The sequence below is a fragment of the Somniosus microcephalus genome, chromosome 1, assembly GCF_052327205.1.
Source record: "Somniosus microcephalus isolate GS21.2 chromosome 1, FLI_Smic_1.0, whole genome shotgun sequence".
Lineage (NCBI taxonomy): Eukaryota > Metazoa > Chordata > Chondrichthyes > Squaliformes > Somniosidae > Somniosus > Somniosus microcephalus.
The window spans coordinates 52,468,707-52,486,467 of NC_140987.1; the positions used below are offsets into that span (position 1 = coordinate 52,468,707).

Sequence of the window (17,761 nt, forward strand, 5' to 3'; positions counted from 1 at the left end):
ACATTTTCGGTTTTCGGAAGTTCGGATAAAGGATAGTCTATCTGTAGTGACTACACTTCAAAAGTACTTCACTGGCTGTAAAGTGTTTTGGGACGCCCTAAAGCGCTATATAAATGCAAGTTTTATTCTTTTTGTGTGCTTTTATGTATCTCTAGCTCTTGTTGGGTGAAGTGGCCCTTCCAGGGTAGTTTTGTTTGGTTTTCAATTCTCAGATTAGCTGTGGAAATAGCACCAGGAGCTTAACTTTCTGATTATTGATGGCTTCCTCTACTTTGGTGGCTTCATTTTATCTTCAGTATTAAGCACTTCTAAAAGGTACATCTTTGGACATTTATCCAATGTACCTATATGTGGAAGACACAACTCGGTGGAACTGGAAATCTTAATTGCCATAGTTGTGTTCCTTTCAAAGCAGTCTTCGACACCCAGTGACCCACATCTTTTCTGATTCTCTAACACTTGGGTATTTTTACTTGCAGCTCAATGGTTGATTGTCGGTGGCTTTACTTTATATTGGAAGGCGTTTGCTACTTCGGGAGACCCCTCATAAATGTGTTTGCTGTTCAGAAAATGGAACAAATTCCAGTCAAATGTTCAAGGACAGATTAAAACCCAAAATGTTTGTATCAAAGAACCTTTGTCAGAGAATAATCATTTTTCTTTTTAGATAGCCAAAGTGCTATCTTGAAAAAAAAGGTCAACAAAAATTATTTGAAAATAAACCTTTCTTTTAAAAAAAAATGTAAATGAGGAGGTGCAGTGACACTATGCATTTAAATTGTCAATGGATGACACCACACAGTAGGAGAGCACAGGTCCAAATGTCCTCTTTCCCTGACTCATCCTCCCAACGTCACACATTCAGCCTTAAGTGAAGTAGCAGGCAGAGCAGAGGAGGCTGAACTCCTGTCTGAAGATGGGGATATAAAATCAGTTGGGCAGTCTTCTGCTCTTCTAGTGGCCAGTCAAGAATGGCAATGATGGTGAATTGAAAGCATGTTGTGTATCCCATATTAGACATGGAAACTATGGGGGAATTTTTCAGAGGGTCAGCGGGCGCGTGTGGTGGCGGGTCGTGTGGGGGAAAAAATGTTTTTGACAGCAGGTAGGGAACCCGCTGTCAACCCACCGCCACGCTAGTTTCCCAGATGTCGGGTCTGTCAGCGCTGAACAGACCCGACACCAAGTGGCGGGGGAGGCAATTTAGGTGATTAAGACCTTGTTAACAGCCTGTCCAAGAACGCAGTGTTGAAAATAAAGATTTCAATGTTTGACAGCACATTAACAGAAACTTCACATGAACATTGGCTAAAACACACAAGTGCCTACCCTTGTGTGTTGTTAGTTGGTATGATTGGACTAGGATGAGGGTGAGTGTGAGGGTTGGCTAGTGAGATCAGGAAGTGATAATGTAGATGGAGAGTGATGGGTGGAGGTGTAAGGTAAGTTGGTGTGAGTAAGGATGTGCAGGAGTAGGGTAGGGAACGCAGAGCGATGGGGATGTGATGAGTGACACTCCCCCACCAAAATGGCCTCGGAGCGCTCTGCTTCTTCCTTGAACAGAGGCCCAACCAGTCCCCTTCTACCACCACCCTCCTTCGCCTGGCTATGCCTGCCTTTTCGTGGGATATGTGGAACACTCTTTGTTGCAGTCCTACTCGGGTCCACTCCCTCACCTCTTTTTCCGGTACATTGATGACTGTATCGGTGCCATTTCCTGCTTTTGTCCTGAACTAGAAAATTTAATTCACTTTGCTTCCAATTTCCACCCTTCCCTCACCTTCACATGGTCCATCTCCAACACTTCCTCCCACCCCGCTTCCTGTAAGGACTCTATTCCATTCTCCCAGTTTCTCCGTCTCCGTCGCATCTGCTCTGACGATGCCACCATCCATACTAGTGCTTCCGACATGTCTTCCTTTTTCCTCAACCGAGGATTCCCCTTTACTGTGGCTGACACGGCCCTTGACCGCGTCCGTTCTATTTCCCGCACTTCTGTTCTCACCCCTTCCCCTCCCTCCCGGAACCACAATAGGGATCTCCTTGTCTTCACCTTTCACCCCACCAGCCTCCACATTCAAAGGATCATCCTCGCCATTTCCGCCACCTCCAGCGTGATCCCACCGCCAAACACATCTTCCCCTCATCTCCCCTTTCAGCATTCCGAAGGGACCGCTCCCTCCGTGACACCCTGGTCCACTCCTCTATCACCCCCAACACCCCTTCCCCTTCGCCCGGCACCTTCACGTGCAAGCGCAGGAGATGCAACACCTGCCTTTTTACCTCCTCCCTTCCCACTGTCCAGGGCCCCAAACACTCCTTTCAGGTGAAACAGCGATTTACTTGTACTTCTTGCAATTTAGTATACTGCTGCTCACGATGCGGTCTCCTCTACATTGGGGAGACCAAACGTAGATTGGGTGACCGCTTTGCGGAACACCTCCGTTCAGTCCGTAAGGGGGACCCCGAGCTTCCAGTTGCCTGTCACTTTAATTCTCCGCTTCACTCCCACTCCGACCTCACCGCCCTCGGCCTCTTACACTGTTCCAATGAAGCTCAACGTAAGCTCGAGGAACAGCACCTCCTCTTTCGATTAGGCACTTTACAGCCTTCTGGACTCAACATCGAGTTCAACAATTTCAGATCATAACCTGGCCCCTATTCTTTTTTTTCTATTTTTTTTTCTCTCTCTCACACGGCAACTGTTGATCATTCTGCCAGTGCCATTTACGCTTCATCTAGAGCCATCTTTTGTTTTTTAACTTGTCCCATTACCATCTCCTTTTGCCTTGCGCCATCATCCCTTTTGTCTCTTAATCTCTCCTGCCTTCCATCCTATCACAGACCTTCCCTCCCCCCTTTCCCAGCCTTAAAAACCTGTTCCATCTCCAACTTTTTCCAGTTCTGACGAAGGGTCATCGACCTGAAACGTTAACTCTGTTTCTCTCTCCACAGATGCTGCCTGACCTGCTGAGTATTTCCAGCATTGTCTGTTTTTATTCACTGTAGGATGAGGCTGAGTGTGGCTTTGCAGTAACATTTCATGACCTACTGAGATCATTGAAAGGATTCCGCCACTGCAGCCTGGTCTTCCTGACGACATCCCTGCTTGTGTCTTCCTGTGCAATGTGCAACTAGGCTGCGTTGATCTCCTGGGGAGGTCTCTTCCGCCCATGGGAAGGGAAGAGAACCTCCCTGCGTGCTGTGACTCGCTCCAGAAGCATATGGAGGGAGTCATGGGAGAGACTGGGTGCAGCCGTGCACCTCTGTACAGTGCTTGTCAGTGTTTGCAGCATCTCAATGCTGTAGAACACTGACAGCACAACTATCAAAATCAATTTGCGCATGGTTCCTTTAAGGAAACCGGCTTATGACACGTCATCAAGTGACGTCATCAGACCCGCTTCCTTCAATTGGCCGGCAAATGCGCTGGACGGGCTTAACAAGCCCAATCACTTTGGACAGCGGGCTGGAGCCAGCAGCGGGGTCAGGACCCGCCCCCGGCCGCACTGGACCCACCGAGGTAGGGGAAGTCGCAGCCTATGTACCTGGGAAAGGGAGGAAATGAGAAAGGGGAGAAAAATTAGGAATGCTAAAAAGGGTGTACAGGAAACTTTCTGGCATCCGGCACGGACGGGACCGACGTGGTGCCGGCTCATCAACAATTCCGGATAACCGAACGCTATAGTAAAAGATACGGAGCTCAGAGCTCCGTATAAAGCAACAAACCCTGTTGCTTCAAAACAATTGGCACACGTTGCAAGCGTCTCTGTAGCTTAGCAACAGCTTCAGTTACACCCTTGCACAGCAACAAATGGAGTAAAAAAAGTAACAAAGTAAAAAAAGTTACCTGAACCGACTCCTGAATTTTGCTGGTGGATAGAGCGTTCCGGTTATTTAGGGGCCGGTTAATCGAAAGTTTACTGTATATCTCCATAAAAATAGCCCAGATATCAAGCAGAACTTCCCAGCAGCCAAACCATAATAAAGTGATTTCAAATAAAGCTGTTGGACTATAACCTGGTGTTGTGTGACTTCTTACATAATAAAGTTGAAAGCCTTTAGTAAACACCATGGGCTAAAGAAGGAATATGTGCCTGAATTCTATTCTTTTTATTTTTAACATTTCATTAAAGGATGTTCACGTATTTGCTTTGGAGAATGAAATTGAGAAGAAGGACACTATGCTTGGACAGCGAATTTACCTTGTCACAACCTACACTGAGCTGTGGTTTTACTACCAGTAAGTGACTATATCATGCTAAGAAGATCTAATAGAGGTTGTTTTGAATGAATTTCCAGGGTAGGAGAAGCCTAAGCTTTCCTCGTAGGGCCTGAAAGAGCACTCCTGCTCCTCTCGATCCCTCCAAGGAAAGAAAAAAACTCACCTTTTTTAGCCTAATTGCATTGCATCTTATTTGTCCTGTCTCCTATTTTGATATTTACTGCAAATTTTGAGATTTTGCTTACAATATATCATTCTAAGACAATAATATACTATATTATAAATAGCAAATGTTTCAAGACTGATCCCTGTAGTAACCTGCTCATAATCTACTTCCAGCATGAAAAATTTCCATTTATGGCTACTCTCATTTTCTGGCATTAAGCCAATTTTCTATCTAGCATCATACTTTATCTTCTATTCCATGACTCCTTACTGCAACCATTAGTCACTGTTGTAGACTTTGTCAAAAGCTTTGTGAAAATCCAAGTGTACAATATCAACTATATTTCCCTGTTCACCATTTTCGTAACGTCTGCAAAAAGAAAAAACCCCAGCAGGTTAATTTTAGCATGACCACCATTTCCTAATTCCATACTGACCGACCTTTTAACACAATATGTTTCTCGAAGTGCTCACCCACTAGTTCTCTCAAAGTCACTCCCTACAACAGATGCGAAACCTATTGTTCTGTGGTTTCGCTCTTTTTAAATAATGTAATTATGTTGACTGCTTCGCAATCCTCAGTAATGTCTTGAATTTAGAAAATTTTACAAAAATGTTAATTAAACGTTGATTAATATCAGTATGTAAGCGGATGTGATTTTCAGTAACTAGACAAGTATGATGTACTGTTTTACACCTGCCTAACATGGCGGTGAATGAATTTTGAATTAAAGTATTCTGGAAACTGATCCCAGTAGCATTGGCCACTTTAATTGGGTCATACTTGTGTGGGCTAACCACCTAATTGAGGATGTGCTCTAGTGGTGTAGATACCAGGGTTTTTAATTGGCTTGTGTCGTGTAAATTGTTGCCTAGTTTAGATTAGGACTAATGCACAAAAATACAGAATTAAAAACAGACTTATGGTCAGCTGATTCACATGGTTGAATAGCAATTAACTGCAGGAAGAAGGTGTTGTGTGATAAGATAATAGAAATAAGGAATTGTACTGATCTTGTTAGCTGAACTGTTGAAGTATTTGTTTACTTGTTAGGAATTTAACTGAGTTATAGATAAGGGCCTGGAGTTTCCGCTCGATTGCACTTTTTTTGGGGGCAATATGCCTGAAATCAGCATAACCAGCATAAAAGATTGCGTCATTTTAAGCGTAAATTCCATTCAGCGGAACTCGAGTTTCTGCGATCTTTTGCGCTAGTTTTAAAAACATCGTGCTAGATATAGGCCCCGCCCACAAAACTGGCCACGCCCCCAGGGTGAATTAATGACCATTGGGAGTTTCCGCTAATTGTGCTCATTTGCAGGCCTTTGAAGAGGCTCTAAAAATTAAGCTGGATCTTTTGGGCGCAAGGACACTAATAGATATGTTTTAAAAGGTTTTGAATATAATTATTTTTTAAATTTACTAAGGAACTGACTACTGTACCCTAATCTAACCAGAAAATAGTTTTGTATATTTTTTAAAAGTCAGTTTCAGTAATTTAAAGTAGGGTTACTGACAGGTGGTAGATTGACACTATGATTAAAATGCTTATTTTTTGTGATAAACCCATTTTCAGCTGTATTAAAACTTTACCAAGTTACCACTCTATCAAGAATTTTTTTTTTAAAGCATAATTTAAAAAAGAAACAACTTACATTTTAAAGCGCTGCCCGATTGCGCTGGTTCATGGCAGATTTTGTGTTTGGCAATGTGCAAATGAGTTTGAGCGGAAACTCGGGGGAGGGGGCAGAGAAAGACTTTTCAAAAGGGGCGCATTTTTGGGCGCAATTTGCACTGGAATCGCCGATTGCGCCCAAAGCGGAAACTCTACCCCACGGTATACGTTTGATGATTAATTTCTACATTGAAGCTGCTCCTTGAGTCCACCCCCATGAGCAAGATGGAGCTGGCCCCGGCTAGCCACATTACTGGTATGACTCAGATCGGTTATGTATGATCCGTTTATGTCTCTTGAATAAAGTTTACAAAAAGGCTTTTGGTGGTGGAATCTGAAACCTAAATTTTGTACTAAATTTAAAAAGGGTTGTAGCCCTCAAATTCAAAAGGTCTATCAAGTCCTACTTGCTCTAAGATTCGTAGATGCAAGTGAACCTACTGTAGATATTCCATGCTGGTTATGAATTCAGTGTACATCTAGAATACTCCTAGTTTCTAATATTTCATGGTTGTTTTTCAGGAACTACAGAAAGTCATTAATGCATTGCTATGAAGTGATTCCAGAAGGGTCTGTCTGCCATTTGTATTTTGACTTGGAATTCATTAAACAAACCAATCCAGAATGTGATGGGAAACAGATGGTGGCAAAGTTAATTCAGGTGCTGATATATTCATTTATTTTTCTGTTTGAGCCTGGTTTTCTTTGTGAAATGCTTCATTTATTTTAGATCAATTTCACTAGATCTTAAAAAAACAACTTGCATTTATATAGTGACTTTAATGTAGAAAAACGTCTCAAGAGACTTCACAGAGGTGTAATCAGATGAAAATCGACACCGAGCCAAAGAAGGAGATATTAAGAAGAGTAACTGAAAGCTTGCTCAAAGAGGTGGGTTTTCAAGAGGATCTTAAAGAAGGCGAGGGAGATGGAGAGGCAGAGAGGTTTATTAAATACAGAGTTCTCAAAGGGTTGTAGAGCTGGAGACGGTTACAGAGCTAGGGATGTGCAAGGCCATGAAGGGATTTGAACATGTAGGTGAAAATTTTAAATTTGAGGCGTTGGGGAATTGGGAGCCAATGTAGGTCACCGAGCACGGGGGTAATGGGTAAGCGGGACTTGGTGCAGGTTAGGATACAGGCAGCAAAGTTTTGGATGAGCTAGGGTTTGTGAAGGCTGGAAGATGGGAGACTGACCAGGAGAGCATTGCAATAGTCGAGTCTGGAGCTGACAAAGTCTGACAAATTGATGAGGGTTTTGGGAACAGATGGTCTGAGGCAGGGGAGAGGCAGACAATATTACAGAAGTGGAAGTAGGCGGTCTTTGTGATGAAGAGCATATGGGGTCAATGGCTCAGCTCAGGGTTAAATAGGATGCCGAGGTTGTAAACAGTCTGGTTTAACCTGAGATAGCGCCAGAGACAGGGATGTAATTGATGGCAAGGGTATCCCCAATGTTTAACTCATCCCGGACTGGATTTCAGACAAGCAATCTGGCAGCACTTAGGCTGGGGGTAGGTAGAGTTGGGTGTCATCGGTGTTCATGTGGAAGCTGATGCCATGTCTTCGGATGATGTCACCAAGGGGCAGCATGTAGTTGAGGAAGAGGAATGGTCCAAGGATAGATCCTTGAGGAGCTCCGGAGGTAACAGTGCGGAAGTGGGAAGAGAAGCCATTACTGGAGATGCTCTGGTACAATTAGATAGGTAAGAGTAGAACCAAGCAAGCGCAGACCCACTCAGCTGGACAACGGAGCAGAGACTCTGGAGCAAGGTGGGGCGGCCGACTGTGTCAGATGGTGAAGAGAAGTTGGGAATGATGAGGAGGGATAGTGCACCATGGTCACAGTCACAGAGGATGTCCTTTGTGACTTTGATTATGTGGTAAACCACTTTTATCGTTCACTATCGTTACACTATAGTTATCACTGTTGTATTGTTCTCACTGTTCTCACTGTTGTATCACTATACGAGGTCGCCTCTTGTCGCGCTGTTATACCTGGGCTGACCACCTCCGACTCCGCCCATGGCTCCACCTACCTGCCCAGGTATAAAGGTAGCCGACTGGCTGGTATTCCTCCTTGTTGGACCCGATCACCCACGAGGGTGGGCTCTGTTATTTAGTCAATAAAAACCTTTAGTTACGTTCCTAACTCGTCGCTTTTTATTGGACGAATTGATAGGTATATCAATTTTATTGACTAAATTTTAAAGATGTCGACTACTGGCCAGCCAGAAGCCCTCCCAGAAGCACAGCCACAGCAGCTTTCAGACACCGGGCTACACCAGCCACACCAGCCGGCTTGGCTGCAAGCCCTCAAACCACCGTACCTGGATCTAAACCCACAGGCAGCAAACTCAGCCCTCAACTTCAAACACTGGCTGGACTGCTTCGAATCCTACCTGGAAGAATCCGGCGTCCCTCAGAGATCCAAACTAAGAGTTCTGAACGCCCAAGCGAGCCCGAGAGTATACGCACTCATCCAGGACACGACTACATACGAGGCCGCTATCAACCTACTGAAACAGCAGTACCGGAGCCCGGTAAATTACATGTACACCAGGCACCTCCTAAGATCCCGCCCGCAACAGCCAGGAGAGTCTGTAGCTGAATTTTTACGGGCGCTAAGAGCACTCGGCAGGAACTGTGACTTTAAAGCGGTGACGGCTGTTGAAAATACGGAAGATAATATCCGCGATGCCTTTGTGAAAGGCCTACGGTCCGACTACTCACGGCAAAGACTGCTTGAAGCTAAAGACCTCGACCTGGACAAAGCTGAAGCCCTCGCTCTCTCCCTAGAGGTGGCCCATCAGGACCAGGAGGCGTTTTCCAGGTACTGCTCGCGACCCTGGGACTCGGGCCCGACCCCTACCGCAATACCCTTCGCAGCGCCGCCCCCGGGACCTACCTCAGCGTCGGCGTCCCGGACCCGACCGGGACCGCCACCCCCGGTACCGGCTCCGACATCGGGCACCCGCGATCGGGCCGCCGGCTGCTTCTTTTGCGGCCAGGAGAAGCACCCGAGGTCGCGCTGCCCAGCCAGGAACTCTACCTGCTCAACCTGCAGGAAGAAAGGCCACTTCTCTAAGGCCTGCAGGAGCGGGTCTTCAGAGGCCAGCAGTGCCTCATGCGAACTGTGGGGGCGGCCATCTTCTTTCAAGGCAACTGAGGCCAGCATCCCCACACGTGAGTCATGGGGGCGGCCATCTTTGATCAAGGCAACCGACCCCAATAGTGCCTCATGTGAGTTATGGGGGCAGCCATCTTCTCCGCCATTTTGTCCTACCTCGTGGGAGACGCCATTTTACCCACCACGCCCGACTGCCACCGGGCCCCCGGACCCGACGACCGCCTCGCCCGCAGACGACAACGACTCGCTTACCTACACACTAGCCTCCGTCACTCTGGATCAAGCCCGCCCACACCACCTGTCCAAGTCGATGATGGACATCAAAGTAAACGGCCACGCCACGACCTGCCTGTTCGACAGCGGAAGCACGGAGAGCTTCATCCACCCAGACACGGTGAGCCACTACTCCCTCCCTGTCCTGCCAACGCGCAACCGAATCTCGATGGCATCGAGGTCCCACGCCACGGACATTAGCGGCTACTGTGTTGTGACCTTGTCGGTTAAGGGTACGGAGTATAAAAATTTTAAACTCCTCGTCCTCCCCCAGCTCTGCGCTGCCGTCCTACTAGGGCTGGACTTCCAATCCCACCTCCAAAGTGTAACCCTAGCATACGGTGGACCCCTCCCCCCACTCACAGTCGACAACCAGCGAATGTTAAACCGCCCACCGCGTAACACCTGCAGCCTATCCACCCTCAAGGTGCCTGTGATGAAATATTTCCATTCATCACAGCCTGTGACTGAGATCGGTTTCAGTGTCATTTCCCTTCCCCCAGACCTCATTGTATTGTGTACTGGAATGTGCTGTATTGTATACTGGAATGTGCTGTGTGTAGGGCTCCGCCCATACCTGGCCCCGTTTGTAAGCTAGCTTCAGTCTAGCCCCAATCTCCAGAAGGACGACATCTCTCTCGCTTACGTGTTTCGTTCTAAGTTAATAAAAGCCTTGTTTTGTTCTGCTACCTTCGAGTCTCGGAATTATTGAGGCACATCAATTTTATTAACTTATTTTTTCAACACTATGGATCAACTCCTGAAACCCGAACGTTTGGATTTGGATCAACATGCTCCGCATCAGCACGCTTCGGACACTGGTTTGAGTGTATGGAATTCTTCCTGGACAATTCCGCAGCCGTCAAAGACGCTACGGACGCTGCAAGAATGAGACTCGGAATTCTGCGGAATTGGGTAAGCCACCGGGTTTGCCCCCTCATCCAAGACGCCGAGACGTACCTGGCCGCCTGCGACATCTTAAAGGCGCATTACCAGCAGCCTACGAATGAGGTGTATGCTAGGCACCTGCTCGCCACCCGCGCACAGCGACCTGGGGAGTCGGTGGAGGAGTTCCTAAACACCCTGAAAATGCTTGGCAAAGACTGCAAGTGCCGAGATGTAAAAGCCGCGGTGTACACTGACGAGCTTGTTCGCGATGCCTTCATCACAGGCCTCCGCTCCACTTACATCCGGCAAAGACTGCTGGAAAAAACGGGGTTGGACCTGAAACAGGCTGCGGACACCGCGCGATCCCTGGATGTGGCCCAGAGAAACTCGGACGCCTACTCTTCAGCCCGCGCCGTCCACGCCGCCACGTGTGCACCGAGGGCGCCGCCATCTTGGAAGGCATCTTCCCCGCCCGACACCGGCTGGGCCCCGCTCTCCCCCCAGAAGCCCTACGACAGCCGCGACGCGTCAGAGACCGAACTGCTACTTCTGCGGGCAGCCAAAGCACACCAGAAACCTGTGCCCGGCGAAAGGCACCACCTGCTTTAAGTGCGGTAAGAAGGGGCACTTCGGGAAGGTGTGCAGAGGGAACCCCGCCGGAAAACCCGCCACCGCCGCGTGTGCGCTGTGGGAGCGGCCATCTTGGACGCCATCTTGCCCGACCTCGTGGGGTCCGCCATCTTGTGAGCAGACAGCGTGGACGCCATCTTGTATCGATCAGGGCCCTACAGTGGCATCGGTCACAGTGGACCAGACCAGGCCGCACCCGCTATCCAGATCAATGGTGGACATCGAGGTAAACGGGTGCCGGGTTAAATGCTTAATTGACAGTGGAAGCACGGAGAGCTTTATCCACCCAGAACTGGCACAACAACTCTCCCTAAAGGTGGTCCCTACTCAGGGTACCATCTCTATGGCTGACAAAACCCAGACATCGACCATTCTGGGTTACTGCACGGTACAATTGTGCGTTAACGGAACTGTATATGATAATTTTAAAGTATTAATCATGAAGAACCTATGTGCGAGCGTGATCTTGGGCCTGGATTTCCAGTGCAACCACCAAAGCATCACGCTCAAGTACGGTGGGTCCCAGCCGCCCCTCACTGTGCGGTCTGGCTACCCTGAAGGTAAAGCCGCCTTCGCTATTCGCGAACCTTACCCCTAACTGCCGGCCAATAGCGACCAAAAGCAGGAGGTACAGCTGGGAGGACAGGCGGTTTATCGCGACCGAGGTAGACAGGCTCCTGAAAGAGCGCATTATTGAACGCAGCAACAGCCCGTGGCGCGCCCAAGTGGTAGTGGTAAGGGGTAGCGAGAAGAAACGGATGGTGATCGACTATAGTCAAACGATCAACAGGTACACCCTACTAGACGCCTACCCGCTACCCCGCATATCAGAAATGGTGAACCAAATCGCCCAATACCGGGTGTTCTCCACCATCGACCTCAAGTCAGCGTACCACCAGCTCCCTATCAGACCAGAGGACCGCCCGTACACCGCCTTCGAGGCGAACGGACACCTCTACCAATTCCTCAGAGTCCCCTTTGGGGTGACGAATGGGGTCTCGGTCTTCCAGAGGGAGATGGACCGCATGGTCGATGGCCACCACTTGCAGGCAACCTTCCCCTACCTCGACAACGTCACCATCTGCGGTCACCACCAGCAGGATCATGACTCGAACCTCGAGAGGTTCCTGAAAACCGCACAAAAACTCAACCTCACCTACAACGAGGACAAGTGCGTTTACAACACCACGCGCCTCTGCATACTAGGCAGCGTGGTGGAGAATGGGGAAATCGGACCAGACCCCGACCGATTGCGCCCCCTACGGGAGCTGCCCCTGCCCAACACTCCCAAAGCCCTGAAAAGATGCCTGGGGTTATTTTCTTATTATTCCCAATGGGTCCCCAACTACTCCGACAAAGCCCGCCCCCTCTTGAAAGCATCCTCTTTCCCGCTCTCTGCTGAGGCCCACGCCGCCTTCAAAAGCATTAAGCAGGATATTGAGCGGGCCACGCTACAGGCAGTGGACGAGAACACTCCATTTCAAGTGGAAAGTGATGCGTCTGACTTCGCCTTGGCAGCCACCCTCAACCAGGCGGGGCGGCCCGTAGCTTTCTTCTCGAGGACCCTCCAAGGGCCCGAGATCAGACACTCCTCCGTGGAAAAGGAGGCCCAAGCCATCGTGGAGGCAGTGCGCCACTGGCGCCACTACCTAGCCGGCAAACGCTTCACCCTACTTACCGACCAGCGGTCGATAGCGTTTATGTTCAATAATAAACAGAGGGGGAAGATTAAAAATGATAAGATTCTTAGGTGGCGGATCAAGCTCTCCACCTTCGAGTACGACATCATTTACCGGCCAGGGGCCCTTAACGAATCCCCTGACGCCCTCTCACGAGGGATGTGTGCCAGCGCCACCGGGGATCGGCTACAGACCCTCCACAACGACCTCTGCCACCCAGGGGTCACGCGGCTGTTCCACTTCATAAAGTCCCGTAACTTACCCTACTCGATTGAGGAAGTTCGGTCCCTGACCAGGAACTGCCGCACTTGCGCTGAGTGCAAGCCTCGGTTCTACCGCCCAGATAGAGACCACTTAATCAAAGCTACACGGCCCTTTGAGCGGCTCAGCTTAGATTTCAAGGGCCCCCTCCCGTCCGTCGACCGCAATGTTTACTTCCTGAACATTGTGGACGAATACTCCCGGTTCCCATTCGCCTTCCCCTGCCCAGACATGACCAGCGCCACGGTCATTAAATGCCTCAACAGCCTGTTCTGCCTGTTCGGTATGCCGAGCTACATCCATACGGATAGGGGGGCGTCCTTCATGAGTGAAGAGCTACGCCAGTACATGCTGTCCAGGGGGATCGCCACGAGCCGCACCACCAGCTACAACCCCCGGGGTAACGGCCAAGTGGAGCGAGAGAACGGGACAGTATGGAAAGCAGTCACTCTAGCTCTAAGGACCAAGGGCCTCCCTATCTCCTGCTGGCAGGAAGTCCTCTCGGATGTGCTCCATTCGATACGGTCGCTATTGTGTACGGCCACTAATACCACGCCTCATAAACGAATGTTTGTCTTTCCCCGGAAATCCACCTCAGGCGTATCCATGCCGTCATGGCTCTCCACCCCAGGTCCGGTACTCGTGCGAAGGCATGTGAGGGGCCACAAGACGGACCCTCTCGTGGAGCCAGTACACCTACTCCACGCCAACCCCCAATACGCATATGTCCGGCACGCCGACGGAAGGGAGGACACCGTGTCCATAAAAGACGTCGCCCCAGCCGGCATCGACAACAACCACGGCAATAGCGGCAACGACGATCACAGCAACTCTTACCCACCCACTACTCTTTCATCACCCCCGGAAGAACACCGACCAACGGCACCCCCACCAACTACCCCTTCAACAACCCTGGCGGCACCCCCGGCAGAGACCCAGGAGGCTACCGGGGACACCCAGCCGACACCCGTGGCACCGCAACAGCCACGTCGGTCGCAGAGGACTATCAAACCCCCGAACAGACTAAATCTATAGAAGGGGTGAATGTGATGAAATATTTCCATTCATCACTGCCTGTGACTGAGATCGGTTTCAGTGTCATTTCCCTTCCCCCAGACCTCATTGTATTGTGTACTGGAATGTGCTGTATTGTATACTGCAATGTGCTGGAATGTGCTGTGTGTAGGGCTCCGCCCATACCTGGCCCCGTTTGTAAGCTAGCTTCAGTCTAGCCCCAATCTCCAGAAGGACGACATCTCTCTCGCTTACGTGTTTCGTTCTAAGTTAATAAAAGCCTTGTTTTGTTCTGCTACCTTCGAGTCTCGGAATTATTGAGGCACATCAGTGCCGCCACCTTCCCTGTTCGCTAACCTCACCCCCGACTGCAAACCCGTCGCTACCAAGAGCAGGCGGTACAGCGCTGGGGACAGAGCCTTCATTAGCTCTGAGGTGCGGCGCCTCCTGAAAGAGGGCATTATCGAGGGGAGCAACAGCCCCTGGCGTGCCCAGGTCGTGGTCGTTAAGACCGGCGATAAAAATCGCCTGGTCATCGACTACAGCCAGACCATAAACAGATACACCCAGCTGGACGCATACCCCCTTCCCCGCATATCTGACATGGTCAATCAGATTGCACAATACCGCGTATTCTCGACCATCGACCTTAAGTCGGCCTACCACCAACTCCCTATCCACCCCGAGGACCGCCAGTACACCGCCTTCGAAGCGAATGGGCGCCTATACCACTTCCTTAGGGTCCCCTTCGGTGTCACCAACGGGGTCTCGGTCTTCCAAAGGGAGATGGACCGGATGGTTGACCAGAACGGACTGCAGGCCACATTCCCCTATCTAGATAACGTCACCATCTGCGGCCGCGACCGGCAGGACCATGACGTGAATCTGGAGAAATTCCTCCGTACGGCCCAACGGCTGAACCTCACCTACAATAAGGAGAAATGTGTGTTTAACACCTCGCGCCTTGCCATCCTTGGCTGTGTAGTAGAGAACGGACTCATCGGCCCCGACCCCGAAAGAATGCGCCCCCTCATGGAGCTACCCCTCCCCCACTGCCCTAAGGCACTTAAGAGAACCCTGGGGCTCTTCGCCTACTATGCCCAATGGGTGCCCAATTATGCGGACAAAGCCAGACCCCTCATGAAGTCCACATCCTTCCCCCTCACGGAGGAAGCGTGCGCGGCCTTCTCCCTCATCAAGGGAGACATAGCCAAGGCCACAATGCACGCAGTGGATGAGTCCATCCCCTTCCAAGTGGAGAGCGATGCATCCGACTTCGCCCTAGCCGCTACCCTTAACCAGGAGGGGAGGCCGGTGGCCTTCTTCTCAAGGACCCTACAGGGCCCCGAGATCCGACACTCGTCGGTCGAGAAGGAAGCCCAGGCAATTGTGGAGGCGGTACAGCGCTGGAGGCATTACCTGGCAGGCAAACGATTTACCCTCCTCACCGACCAACGTTCGGTTGCTTTCATGTTTAATAACAAGCTGAGGGGCAAAATCAAGAATGACAAGATCTTGAGGTGGAGAATCGAGCTATCCACCTACGATTATGATATCTTGTACCGGCCAGGTAAGCTGAACGAACCCCCTGATGCTCTTTCACGAATTACATGCGCCAGCGCGCATATTGATAGACTTCAGACCCTCCACAACGACCTCTGCCACCCCGGGGTCACCAGACTTTACCATTTCATTAAGGCCCGCAACCTGACCTACTCCATCGAGGAGGTCAGGACCATGACCAGGAACTGCCAGACCTGTGCCGAGTGCAAACCGCACTTCTATAGGCCGGACAGAGCAAGCCTGATCAAGGCCACCCGCCCCTTCGAGCACCTGAGCATCGACTTTAAGGGGCCTCTACCGTCATCTGACCGCAATGTGTACTTCCTCAACATCGTTGATGAGTACTCCCGTTTCCCTTTTGCCTTCCCCTGCCCAGACATGACCAGTACCACGGTCATCAAGTGCCTGAACGACCTCTTCGCCTTGTTCGGGTTCCCGAACTATATACATAGTGACCGGGGCTCCTCCTTCATGAGCGAGGAACTCCGTCAGTTCCTACTAGCGAGAGGTATTGCAGCAAGTAGGACCACCAGCTACAACCCCCGAGGGAACGGCCAGGTGGAAAGAGAGAACGCGACGGTATGGAAGGCCGTCCTCTTAGCCTTAAAGTCTAAGGGCCTCCCAACCTCCCGCTGGCAGGAAGTCCTCCCGACAGCGCTGCACTCCATCCGGTCACTACTTTGCACTGCCGTTCACGCCACCCCCCATGAACGAATGTTTGTCTTCCCCAGGAAGTCGACTACGGGAACCACTCTACCAACCTGGCTGACCTCTCCGGGGCCCGTCTTGCTGCGAAAGCACGTGAGGGCCCATAAAACGGACCCCCTGGTCGAGAGGGTGAACCTCCTGCACGCCAACCCCCAGTACGCCTACGTGGCTTACCCAGACGGGCGGGAGGACACTGTCTCCTTACGAGACCTCGCACCCTCGGGCACTCCGGAGACACCACCTTTACCCCCCCCCCCCACCACCCCCCCAATTCCAGCCCAGGTAGACGGCATGCCAGAACCCCACGAGCCTTCGCCGACCACGCAGACACCAGCATTAACACCGGATAATGCAGCACCGCCGCTGCGACGATCGGAGAGGCTTACGAGGCCTCCGGACAGACTGACATACCAGAACTGGTAGTACACTTCACCCCGCCGGACTCAAATCTAAACAAGGGGTGAATGTGGTAAACCACTTTTATCGTTCACTATCGTTACACTATAGTTATCACTGTTGTATTGTTCTCACTGTTCTCACTGTTGTATCACTATACGAGGTCGCCTCTTGTCGCGCTGTTATACCTGGGCTGACCACCTCCGACTCCGCCCATGGCTCCACCTACCTGCCCAGGTATAAAGGTAGTCGACTGGCTGGTATTCCTCCTTGTTGGACCCGATCACCCACGAGGGTGGGCTCTGTTATTTAGTCAATAAAAACCTTTAGTTACGTTCCTAACTCGTCGCTTTTTATTGGATGAATTGATAGGTATATCAGATTATAAATCCAATTGGAATTGATAATATTTAATTTTGATCAATTTTTAAATTTTCAATGTTAAGTAATCCAATGAGTTTTTTGTAAACAAATAAATACCATTTTTTTTAAATTTAAGTTTTAAATGGTCCTTTGTGGTTCTTCCATTCTCTTGCAAATAAGGTTATGTGGGACAGAGCAGAGACTACAAGATCAACAGAGAGATAAGAGACTTTGAACGTCAGTGTAAAGAGTTTTATAAATCAAATTAATTTTCACATCCACCAGTATCCTCCACATACCGGAGGTTGTCAATGGGGAAAGTTCCCTGGACAGCCATCACTTTAAGAGGTTTTTGATGTCTGTTTCTCCCTTTCTGCACTACACAAAAGTGCCTCCTTTGGACTGACTTATTCACAAGATCACAATGTAATTATAAATTAGTACGGCCATTCAGCCCATCTTAGTTCATCTGTCCAGAACAATCCTACATTTCCACCATTGCAGCATCTTATTGTTTCTTGAATGATTCCAGGTTTTTTTGCCTCCACTTGTTTGGCAGTCCATTCCATGTTGTTGGTTCATTTTCAACCCCCCTCCCACTTTTGTTCCTCTGCCAAAATTGGTTTCTGCACTATGTGGACACGCCTACCAGATAATTTAACTTCTTATAAACATTTTAAAGTATAGAAATCTACTTGAAACAGCTATATTTGCTTCCGCAATAGCTTTGTGGGTTTTGTGTGTTACTAGCCATACAGACAGTTCCAGGTTAAATCCCTGAATTAGCAGAC

General features: G+C 49.7%; 1 protein-coding gene across 2 annotated transcripts in view; it reads left to right on the top strand.

Annotated features, from left to right (window-relative positions):
* The window catches only part of primpol (primase and polymerase (DNA-directed)), a 66,266-nt gene that overhangs the window by 10,853 nt on the left and 37,652 nt on the right, over positions 1-17,761 (top strand). For both annotated transcript variants that reach the window (XM_085980819.1, XM_085980787.1), the window contains exons 3-4: positions 4,137-4,243; positions 6,589-6,727. In XM_085980819.1, the coding sequence (XP_085836945.1) occupies positions 4,137-4,243; positions 6,589-6,727 (246 nt within the window). The remainder of the gene's footprint in view (positions 1-4,136; positions 4,244-6,588; positions 6,728-17,761) is intronic.